This window comes from Saccopteryx bilineata, chromosome 1 (assembly GCF_036850765.1).
Source record: "Saccopteryx bilineata isolate mSacBil1 chromosome 1, mSacBil1_pri_phased_curated, whole genome shotgun sequence".
NCBI classification, from domain to species: Eukaryota; Metazoa; Chordata; class Mammalia; order Chiroptera; family Emballonuridae; genus Saccopteryx; species Saccopteryx bilineata.
Window position 1 is genome coordinate 28,784,944 of NC_089490.1, and position 12,137 is coordinate 28,797,080.

The 12,137-nt window shown below is 42.2% G+C and overlaps 1 protein-coding gene across 6 annotated transcripts in view; it reads right to left on the reverse strand.

The window, feature by feature from the left end:
• PKHD1 (PKHD1 ciliary IPT domain containing fibrocystin/polyductin) overlaps positions 1–12,137 on the reverse strand; it is a 495,803-nt gene that overhangs the window by 296,492 nt on the left and 187,174 nt on the right. For all 6 annotated transcript variants that reach the window (XR_010728191.1, XM_066252548.1, XM_066252523.1 and 3 more), the window contains 3 exons: positions 3,803–4,013; positions 3,253–3,410; positions 821–1,012 (listed from right to left, as the gene is read on the reverse strand). Coding sequence is in view for 5 of the 6 variants with exons in the window: in XM_066252548.1 (XP_066108645.1) it covers positions 821–1,012; positions 3,253–3,410; positions 3,803–4,013 (561 nt within the window). In the remaining variant the exon portion in view is untranslated. The remainder of the gene's footprint in view (positions 1–820; positions 1,013–3,252; positions 3,411–3,802; positions 4,014–12,137) is intronic.

Here is a 12,137-nt window from a genome sequence, read left to right on the forward strand (position 1 = left end):
AGGTGCTGAGGGGTGGGAGGCTAACTCAGATAGGAAGCTTCTGCCCTCGGGACTTAACGTCTGTGCCCCATTCTCTGACTCTCAGCATGTCGGTCTCTGGGCTTGGGTTTTTACCCCCGATTCTAGTATGACCCTGAAACTTTGGCTTCAGCACCGTCATCAGCACATATGATCAGAGTCTTCTTTTCTGACTCTAACCTTGTTTTTCACCTGGTGGTTCCCACCTTCATTTGAGGTTTCCTGCTCTCTTTCTGTCTCTCCAGCTCTGGCCAAGATCTGCACACTCTGCCTGCTCTGTGTTCCCAGGAGAAGTGGCCTGGTTCTCAGCCCAATCCTCCCCAGTTTTCTAGGCAGAGATTCCTCTGAGTTAGGACAGCATCACAGAGAACTGCTCTCGGCTGCGCTGGCCCACCACAGCTTTGACTGTTTATACTACTCAATGTCATTTGTCTGTGGTTGTAGGATTACAGCATGGATTGGTGTGGCTCGCTGCAAATCTGTTGTACCTACAAGAGATGTTTCTCAAAGTTGATTCCTTGGACCACTTGTTCTAGAATCATAAGGCTCACTTGTTAAAAATTCACATCCCTAGGCCAACCTTAGACAGAATTTGTCTTGGTAGGGTCCCTAACTTTAAATTTAAGTCAGCTTCTCAAGGATTTTTCTAGGTGTACTCAAGTTTGAGGAGCATAGATCTAGAGCATAATTATCCAACCCTGACCCCACAGCCCACATATCACCCATCACGACCCTTGGCATGTCGTGCCTTGACATGAGAGAAGAGAGAAAAGTGAGAAGTCATAGGCCTGGACCCCGTTACCTCTCAGAGCTCCCACCAGGGTTAGAGAGTTCAGATGCCTATGGAAGGCTTGCCCCAGGTCCCGGAACTGTACTCCCTTCAACTGCACTCGGCTGGGCCCGCCAGGGGCAGACTGAACGATGACTCTGGCCCCCAGGTCCCTGGATCCCAGCACCTTCTCACTCTTGGAATACAAACAGTGCTGCAAATGACCTGAAACACAGAAGGAAGTCAGTGCACCCGATGCATAGATGACACACTTCTAGGCCCGCATCCCAGGTGAAAGGCACTGATGGTGCAAAAGACAAAGCACTATGGTTTATTTCATTTAATAATACCACTTTCCTTTTACTTTGCTGCTTCTTTTTTGGATTATCAATTAAAACATCCCAAAACTAGGACATGATGTTGCCTTCATTCTAGTATTTTCAGTCCCTACCCCAATCAATCACCTTAATTACTGTCACAAAGATAGCCCACAAAGGCAACCTAAACAGATGCTTTATTTCAATCCAAAAGGTCCCCTGGAGGGAGGGTGCAATAGAATGACCTTCTCGTGGTTGGGAGCTGCAGGGAATGAGATGTGAGTGCTGAATGCATTCTTGGCTCTTTTTAGTCTTAAAACTGTCCAGTGGTCTTCCCCTTTACTTTGCTGCTTTATAGTTTGGTGACAGCAATGCCACTGCAGAAATGGCACAGGGCTCTGGTGAAGTAACTGAGCAGGCCCTGTATCAATGCCTCCTTCCCAGCGAGGACAGCAAACTGCATAAACAAAGCACATAGAGACCATTGCTGCAAAGTGCTGTCACTTCAGGATCCAGGACACCTTCTGCCAACACATGGCCCGTGGAGGTGTGAGCTAAGAAAGCATGTCCTGAATTGACTCCTTATCAGCCATGTTAACAAACCAAACAAGTGCTACCTATATGGAATGACGTACCACTCCACAGTAAATAGTCTACAGCAAATGACAAAGGCCAGCCATTTGCTAGCACCCAGAGAATGAATACATAAGGGGTGAATGAAGAGGCGCTTTACAGGGTTTGATTTATCACAATTTTGATGTCATTGATCTATAAAATGTTTAAGTGGTCAGGATCATATTATTATATTTAGTTATCTTATTCTCATACTTCAACCCCACACAAAGAAGAGGTGAATAACATATTTTTTAGTGGAGGTATGAATTCTGTTTTATTTTGACAATTTTGTAGTATTGCTTAAGAGTTGTGCTGAAATCAGGGATTTTTTTCTCCCATTTTAAGAAACTAAAAGATTTATCATGGCCAAAAGATAAAGCATGGTTTCACTTGCCATATGATCAAATGCAATGCTTTGCACAATTTGATCTGAGAATACCTGTATGAGAAATCCCAAAGTGTTTGAAAAGAACTCAGATCTCAATGCAGCAGAATTGTTAAAGTTGGCGGTCACTGGATTCTAACTCACTATACCCAAATGTTTTTCAGAATGACACATTTGCGAGCTAGAAGACCAGGTGGTGGTGGTAGGGGGGATAGGGTCAAGGTCCTTCTCTCCCAAATACATCCCAGCATTATACCCACATGTATCTATATGTAGAAGTGACTCAAATCTTGAACTCCATTCGACGTTTCGTCCAGGCTCTGGACACTACCTGACATCTCAACTCAGATGCCTGCTATCTCAGACTTGACATGTACAACATTAGACTCACGATTTCTACCCTCCCATCCCCAAATCTGTTCCTCTTCCCATCTCAATAAATAGCCTCATCATCCATCCAGAGCTCATGCCTGGAAGTCATCCTTGACACCCACACCATCCTGGACCAAAGTTGACAAATGATGTCTTCACAACATGTGAAAGCCTCATAATCTACAGCCTGAGAAACCAAAACATAACCTACTAAACTAACCATCCCTGAAATAGATGTTTAATAGGCACATCAGTGTGATTCAGTGCCTGTTATTCTTCTAGAAGATAAATTGGACTTTTTCAATCACTTACTTAAAGTATGTGGTAGTTCACTCAGAAAACAAACTCCAGAAATGGAGGCGGAAGGGAGGGAAGGGGAAGACCAGGCTCATCAGTAAGAATGTGCTCCCTGTATTCATGACAGTTTTCCTGAGAATTTTAGATAGGCCTTGGAGTCAGAGTGAAGACAACACTATAACATCTAACCTTGAAATTTAATTCAACCCTTCAGTTTTGATTCTTTAACAGAACTTTATTTCCAAAAGAAATAACTAATTTCTCAAGGGAAAACTGTTGTCCATCTCTTTCACAAGGTTGTGAGGGCAGGAGATGAAATGGCAATTTGTCAAGAGCGTTCTGAATACTGCAGAATATTATGGACATGCAAACGTGAAGGGTTTACTCTATTTTGAAAAAAGTCAACAATGCCACATATCATTTGACAGGGAGAACATTCTTTTTCACTCATTGGACTTCCCAGGAAAATCCTTTTCTACCTTCTGAAGCGTTCGCCTCCTGGCATGAAGCGAGGCGCTGTGTCCTCTCACTGGTGAGATTTCCCCGGATGGTAATACTCCTGCTGAGCAAGGCCACTGTGCCCTTTGACACACGGTGCTCTCCAGCCACCCAGTCCTCTGTGAAGTTGTGGGAATATCTAAAAAAAAAAAGACAAGAAAAAAGTTGTAGACAATATTCTAAATCTGATTAGGAAGGAATAGCAAACCACTAGACTCACTCCATTGTGGGGGGTCTATTTCTTTAGAAACTCAAATACAGAAGAGTGAACAAGTATATGAAAATCAAGAACACAGGAACTATACTTACTTTGTACTGACTACCTGTTATAATTTGGAAATTCTAGAGTCTTCAGGAGAAACTTACTTAAGAAGTATAAATCTTCAAAACAGTACATGCTTTCTATTTTTTTTGCCAAAATGTCCAGCATTATTTAATTGAACATTTATTATTGAAAGACAAAAGCATGTCCAGACACTAGTTAAGAACCCCTCTCTTCCATCTAAATGGACCCAAACTGTCACTCAGTACCTCAAGGGTGATCGCAGATGGAGGTCTGTATGGTGTACGGTGTCCACAATGACAATCTCTTCCATGGGTTTGGCACCTTCAACACCCATTCCACTGATAATGACAACTTCATCCCCGGAGTGCCAGTCCACGGCATCTTCTAGAGCCACCACTGTGTCCTGAGCATAGGCAGCAGCTCGAAGGTGGGTGACGATGACTTCTGGTAGGGAACCTGAAGCGGTCAGAGGAAAATTCGCCTTTAGATGTTGGAATAGTTAATACAAATGTGGTATTGCTCAGCCAAAGAATCCTGTGGACAAGAACCTGAAAAAGCAAGTTTTAAGCTCGATGAGCAAGAATGCCTTCACTTTTGGGGGTATTTTTTTTTAATCTGTCACATCGTAGCAATCCAGGATTGGGAGTCGCACGGTGCAAAGGAACTGAAGTCAGACTAAACTCCCAACTGGATCGCAGTATTGCCATATTCTAACCATGTTTCTTTGGGTAATAAACTCAAGAGTGGGCTTCAGTTTCCTCAGTTAGCAGAAGTAGCAAGGCCACGCCCAGAGGGTTTTAGGATTCAATAAAGTAATATTTATGAAACATGCAGCTGGATCTTGTCACATAGTAGACCCACAATTTTTGTCTTTGTTCTTCCTTCCCCACATCACTCTGTGTTCTGAGTACGTAATTTTACCACCTCTTTCTTATCCCAAATAAAAACAAATAGCTATTAGAAGTTCATAATGAATTTCTAATCTGAAGACTTCAGACCACTTTACAAATCATGTTAGATTATAAAATCAGAATTACCTCAGACTGGTTGTCCCAAATCATGGTGTATTAAATGCTCCTTTCAAACGCTAAAACTGGGTGTATTCAACACAGGACTGCTGTGCAAAATTGAAAGGTAGCTCTTGTTTCTAGACACCGTGGTCAATGTTCAAGAATCCACAGCCTCCAGCTGGTCCCCCAGACCAATGTGCTTCTTCTTCACGATCAAAGATTCAAGAAGGCCATCAGTCTCTCAATTTACTCCGGCCATTCCCAGTGAGGGTCAAGGCAAAGACTTTTTTCAAGGCATTATCTGACGCAATACTTCGGAAGACACATGGCTAACTCCCCGCCCCTTCTTCCCTCCTCAGTACATTGCCTGCCTCCTTTGCAACAGATCATAATTTACCTTTAGCCCACAGCAACTTGCTGTCCTCCCTTGTTGCACTGGAGTAACATAATAATACTTGAATGTCTAACTACAGAGGTGGCCAACAATAAATCATTTGCAAAGTATTTTAAACTTCTCTATTTATTTGTTGGTGTGTATATGGGCGCTTATACCAATAATGTTGTTCTAGGCTTAGAAAGGTCTCTGGGTTAATGATATAATTTCTAAAGTTTGCTTGGGCAATAATTTTATCTTAAAAAAACACTTATGGAGTTCAAAATTTCTAATTATAGGGCAGGTAAAAATTAAGACATAAATCATCCGATAAGAAAATAATTTAAATTTTATTCTTTGTTTGTTTTAACCTTTGGGAACAAGAAGATGAAATAGTTTATTTATATGTATATGCAAATATGTATATGTGAGTTTCTGTGATTGGTTCTTCAATGTCTACACAGGAAAATCTCTAAAGAGCATAGAAAATATTTATCAAAGGCAAAATGCCATTAAAATCTGTGATCAATTGTTCACAACATTCAGTATGCAACAAACACCTACTACGCACCTACCGATGTATAAGCCACTCACGGCAGAACCAAGGGGGGGGGGGGAACAAAGACATTTCTCAACTAATCATTCTTAATTGAATGAATGAAAAGAAATCAGAGAATATTTGAAGTATATTTTTAGTTATTTACATATCTTCATGTCCTTTCAAATGTTGATAGAATCTCTAGAAAGTAGTAAAATAATCTCATAATTTATTTACTCTAATTGCAAAAATATGACTAACACATCAAGCCTGCATGTTTTATGGGTGTCAGCCTTGTATTTCTAGTTACGTAGTAAATATTGACATTTGGGTGAGCTATCATCACCTTAGATTCAAGAATGTCAAAATAATTATAATAACCAGCTGAGTCCGATTCTCTGCATCTCGCTTTTACTCTTCTGGCTATTCTGCATTGTTTGCTTGTTTTAACTTTGCTAAGGTATTTCAACTACGTCCCTTCTTTGTCTCTTAACAGGAAATATCTGTTTACAGTACTCAGTAACAAAGTGCCAAATTCCCTTCCTGACTTTTAACACCCTCCATAATTTGATCCTACTTTATGGCCTCTGACCCCTTAACACACTCGCCATTCCAGGAAGCCCAGTCTCTTTATCTTTTCTCATTTAAGAGGGTCATTCTTACCTCCATCCCTGTGCTCCTTCTGTCCCTTCCACCTGTGTGCCCAGCTCTCCTGACGTCACCTATTCCTCCAAAACGCAGCTTAAGCTGCGCTGGATTTTGGGCAGCTCTTCAACCCATGCCGATGTCCACCTCCTCCTGTAGACACTGTAGAGCTGTAGAGTCTCACTTATACAAAAGGTCTCTGTACATCTGAGATTTAGGCATGATCAAGCATGTCTGACTAGTTTATGGGCCATTTGGGAGAGTTGTTCCAACACAGGTGAAGACGCTTACAAGGAGCAGTTGAGAAAAAGAGAGAGAAGGAGCACGGGATCTGGCTCAGGGATTGGTTCTCTCTCCTGACTGCAAGGGCCACTGAACCTAAAAAAGAACCTGAAGGAACTCTCCAGATGGATACCACACCCGACGCTCCTCTGTTGGATTCTCTCATCAACTCACTCGCCTCATTCTTCAGAATGATGTTGAACTTGATTCCTCAGAAAAGCCTCTGAGACTTCCTAACTATGTTAAATCCTTCCATCACGATGTTCCTCTCTCCTTTCCAGCACTTGACACACTGCAATTTGACCTTTATTATTCTGTTTGTCTCCCCTGTTAAACATGACAGGAAGAGTTATACCTATATTTGCTAACCATGATAGCACCAATGCCTAACACAGTATCTATCATATAATAGTTGTTCAACAAATATATATATTGGCCCTGGCTGGTTGGCTCAGTGATAGAGTATTGACCTGGTGTGTGGATGTCCCAGGTTTGATTCTGGTCAGGACACACAGAAGTGATCATCTGCTTCTCCACCCCTCACCCTCTCTTTTTTAACTCTGTCTTTCTCTTCCTCTCCCACAGCCATGGTACAGTCGGAGCAAGTCGGCCCCAGGTTCTGAGGATGGCTCCATGGCTTCACCTCAGGTGATAAAATACAGTGTATCCTGGTTGCTGAGCAATGACGCAATGGCCCCAGATGGGTGGAGCATCGCCAGGTAGGGGGCTTGCTGGATGGATCCCAGTCAGAGCGCATATGGGAGCCTTCTCTCTGCCTCCCCACTTCTCAGTTAAGAAAAAAATATAAATAAATAAATATGTATTGAATGAGGAAAATCATGACCAAGTAATTGAGAAACAGCCTCTCCAAAGTTTTGGTGTCCAGGTGATTAGACAGGACCCTGAGTGGCAGAGAGAGGAGGTCACCATGTTACATCGTGGGACACAGCACACTCCTACACCCAAGGGTCAGACCACCTGAGCAGCAACGCAAGCCTACACCCTTAGCACCCATGTGTTCAGTACTCTCATAGCAGGTGTGCACAGAGGGGCTGGGATGAGACAGCCCTCAACCCCTTCCTAAGTGGAGGACAATGACCAAGAAAGCCAAGAAAAGTGCACAAAAGATGCCACATGGTAACTGTGACAGACAGACTAGTTGATGAACATACATGAAATATATATATCAGGAGAATACCTATAACAAGCAGGCAGAAATATTGAAAAAGACGGAAGTTTCTGTGAAAGTTGGGGGAGGCAGGCAGTAAAATTTTGGGGACCACCATTGAAATATCCACAGGCTGAGCAAGCATAAAGAGGCCTGAGGAGATTAAAGTTATGTAACCATAGCACCATATATTTCAGCATTGTTATTCTTTTTTTTGAGAGAGAGAAAGAGGGAGGGAGGGAGGGAGGGAGGAAAGAGATGAAAAGCATCAACTCATAGTTGCTTCACTTTTGTTGTTTATTGACTGCTTCTTATATGTGCCTTGACTGGGGGGCTCAAGCTGGACCAGTGACCCCTTGCTCAATCCAGCACCCTTTGGACTCAAGCCAAGAAGCCCACACTCCAGCCAAAAACTTCCGGGTTTTGAAATGGGGACTTCCGCATCCTGGGTGAATGCTCTACCCACTGTGCCATCACTGGTCAGGCAGTACTAAGCTAATCTATAATTATTACAGTTCATGTATCTTAACCCCTCACATGGACAGTTAGCACCTTGAATATAGGGCCACTGCTTTATGATTTTTTAAAATATATATCACAGTTCCTAACATGGTCCTGGGCTTGTGATTAATATATAATTTATAGAGATTTAAACTATTTTGAATATTATTTTCTGGACATTTATTTGCAAACCTCCATCAGATATATACTCTAATGAGTATATAATATCTAATCTGTCAAAACCACCACAAGAAAACAAAACATGTATTAAGAACTTAGAATGAACCAACTTGTGCTAAGTAGTTTTATTGTAAAGTAAGAATTGTTTCTGTTTTTTATTTTTCTTTTAACAGATTATACAGATTAGGAAGTTAAGATGCTTTGAGGAGGCCTGACCTGTGGTGGCGCAGTGGATAAAGCGTTGACCTGGAAATGCTGAGGTTGTCGGTTCGAAACCCTGGGCTTGCCTGGTCAAGGCACATATGGGAGTTGATGCTTCCAGCTCCTCCCCCTTCTCTCTCTCTCTCTGTCTCTCTCCTCTCTCGCCCTCTCTATCTATCTCTCTCCCTCTCTCTGTCCTCTCTAAAAATGAATAAATAAAATTAAAAAAAAATTAAAAAAAAAAAGATGCTTCGAGGACAAGATTACACAGCAATGAGATGTCAGCACCAAGTTCTGAAACTGACTCTTCTGAATCAAGAACTAAAGAACTAGACACAGAGTGGAATTCCTGGCCTCTGGGGATATCTATATGGAAATTAACTGTATGCAATCATCTGTGCTAGTCAAAAAATTATATTCCTTACTTCCTAAATGTTATTTAAATGCCACAGAAGGTGGACTGACTGCTTCTCTGATGAAGTGCACATTGTACACATTTCACCATGAGTCACCTCACTTCACAGAACTCTTAAGAAACCCAGGTTGAGTGGCTGCTTTTCTTTCCCTACCACAAATCAAAAAACATAAAAATACATTTGAAAAGGCTCAATAATTTATAAATATACTTAAATGAAAAATGGTTATGCTCTTAACTTGTAATTTAGTATAATGTTTAATCACTCTGGGTTTTCAACATTGACCTGTTAACCAACAAACTATTCATTTACTCCCACTAATGACTTCTACTCATAATTGTATTTCCTACAAATTATTGTTCAAGCATTTCAATGCCACTCAGCCATAATTACACAGTCCCAGAGAACCATCTCACCAAATGGGCATGAAGAGAAAGAAAATAGTCTTTCTGTGTTAACGCAGTTTAAAACAACTAATTGTCTTGTGTTTATTTTGTAGGACCTCAATCTTCATTCCAAGGGAGTAACTGCCAAATCATTTAGGAAAGAGAATCATTTCATTAAAATAATGTTTGTATCAGAATAGAAATATCAAGGAGTTCACAAAAACTAGAGATATTTTTCTCAAATATATGCAAATTATTTCCCTCTAATTTTCATATGCAGCTTCAACATTACCCACAATAAAACAGTGAATGCTATTTTTTCTTCTGTGTAGATTAATATCTGTCAAGAACTGGGAAGAAAGGCATAAAGGGAACAGAGTCCCTATCCTCCAGGTGCACGACCAGTACAAGAAACAGACAAATGTCACAATGTATCATGCTAAGTGTTAAGACAGAAGGACACCCAGGTTCTGCTGGCACATAGACATAGAACATCTCACTCATGTCAAAAAATATGGGGGAAGAGGATGATATTCAGAAAAGATGAGCCTGACCAGGCAGTAGCGCAGTGGATAGAGTGTCGGACTGGGATGCCGAGGACCCAGGTTTGAGACCCCAAGGTCGCCAACTTGAGTACAGGCTCATCTGGTTTGAGCAAAGCTCACCAGCTTGGACCCAAGGTTGCTGACTTGAGCAAGGGGTTACTTGGTCTGCTGTAGCCCCATGGTCAAGGCACAAATGAGAAAGCAATCAATGAACAACTAAGGTGCCACAACAAAAAACTGATGATTGATGCTTCTCATTCTCTCCGTTCCTGTCCATCTGTCCCTATCTATCCCTCTCTCTGACTCTCTGTCTCTGAAAAAAAAAAAAAAAAGAAGAAGAAGAAGAAAAGAGATGATAACTGAATGGAGACTTGAAGTATAATCCATAGTGGACCAGGTGACAAAGTCAGCAGAGCACTCTAGGCAAAAGCAATAGCATATATTATACAATGTTGTGGGACAATGTGACACATTCAGATAACTGCCGTATATGTGGCATGACCTGATTGCAAACTTGCGGAGGGGAGGGAGGCTGACAAGAGCCAGCAAAGGTGCACCTGGAAAGGTGAGCAGGGCCCACTCAAGAGGGCCTCACCGGTTCTCCCAAAGAACGTAAAAAAATGTATTCCAAATAGTTACATGATCAAGTTTATGTTCTTAAAGACCACTCTGGATGTTGTATGAAGAACAGATTGCAGGAAAGTAGGTAAAAGTAAGAACACTATGCAGAAGGCTACTGTAGAAGGCTCACACAGTGGGAAGTTTAACAAGGGTGGATCTGTAGAGAAGTGTAAAAAATTGAGATTTCTTTTGGATAATCAAGAAGACTGGGAGATTAAATCGAAAGATAAGAAAGAACATCTGGGGGACGCCTCACAGGCTCATAGCTGAGGTAAGATGGAGGATAAACAGAAATACTTGGGGAAGAAAACAATAAATCCATTCAATAAATATACATTGAGCACCTACTGTGTGCCATGTGCCATTCACTGAGCTAGGTATGTACCAGGAATACAGTAGTGAACAAAACAGTAAAAATAAAATTGCTGCCTCAATGTAGTTTATATTTTAGTGGCATTCAGCTTTAGACATAGTTAACTTTAGATGACAATTTTAAACAGGTTATACATATTAGCTATAAAAAGTAATATCCAAGTGAGAAGATGAGTCTAGAGCTCAGAAGAGAGGTCCAAGGCTAAATGTATAAAGAAATCTGCACACAGAGGTGATCCCATGGGAATGGGTGGGATTACTTGTGAGAAAGTATATAGTCATTCATGAGGAGTCTCTGAGACCATGCCCATGGGAACATGGTTATTTGAAGATTGGGAAGATTGGCCCTGGCTGGTTGGCTCAGGGGTAGAGCGTCAGCCTGGCGTGCGGGGGACCCGGGTTCGATTCCCCGCCAGGGCACATAGGAGAAGCGCCCGTTTGCTTCTCCACCCTCACCCCCCCACCCCCCCCTCCTTCCTCTCTGTCTCTCTTTTCCCTTCCCACAGCCAAGGCTCCATTGGAGCAAAGATGGCCCGGGCGCTGGGAATGGCTCCTTGGCCTCTGCCCCAGGCGCTAGAGTGGCTCTGGTTGCGGCAGAGCGAAGCCCCGGAGGGGCAGAGCATCGCCCCCTGGTGGACAGAGCGTCGCCCCTGGTGGGCGTGCCGGGTGGATCCCGGTCGGGTGCATGCAGGAGTCTGTCTGACTGTCTCTCCCCATTTCCAGCTTCAGAAAAAAAAAAAATACAAAAAAAAATTGGGAAGATGAGAAAAAAGCTAAGAAGAACAGTAGAAAGACGAAAACAAAAAGATAAATATATACACTTAACTATAATTTGAAAAGAGAATGCAGTAGAGAGACAATCTTATCCCTCCATGCAACCACTTGGGGACTCATTTCTCCCCACCCCTTTAGTATTTTTTGTCATTGTTAGGTCTGGGCACCCTGGCCACCATCTCTTGTACCTCAGTCCCATTCCTCACCGCTCATTTCATCCCTTTGTCAATAGAAGGTAAGGTGCACAGTAGCAGAATATGACCTTTGAGGGGAAACAGATGGAGAGAAGTCCTGCCCTTCAATGATTTTTCATTCCCCTCTTCCTTCCACCGGCATGTGGCCCAGATCCTGTGGTCATACACTATTTCTAACAGTAGGAGGTGATAAATAACCAGAGGTTTTAGAGAAGGGTTGATCACTACTGATTACTTCACTTGCATCTAAGCGGACTTTTGCTGCTCCCAGAGCCCACGACTAGGCCCCAAAAGTCACCCACAAGGCAGAGGTACTGAGAACACCCTCTATTGGTAGTACTCAATAAAAAATACATTGAGATAGTAGAAATCAA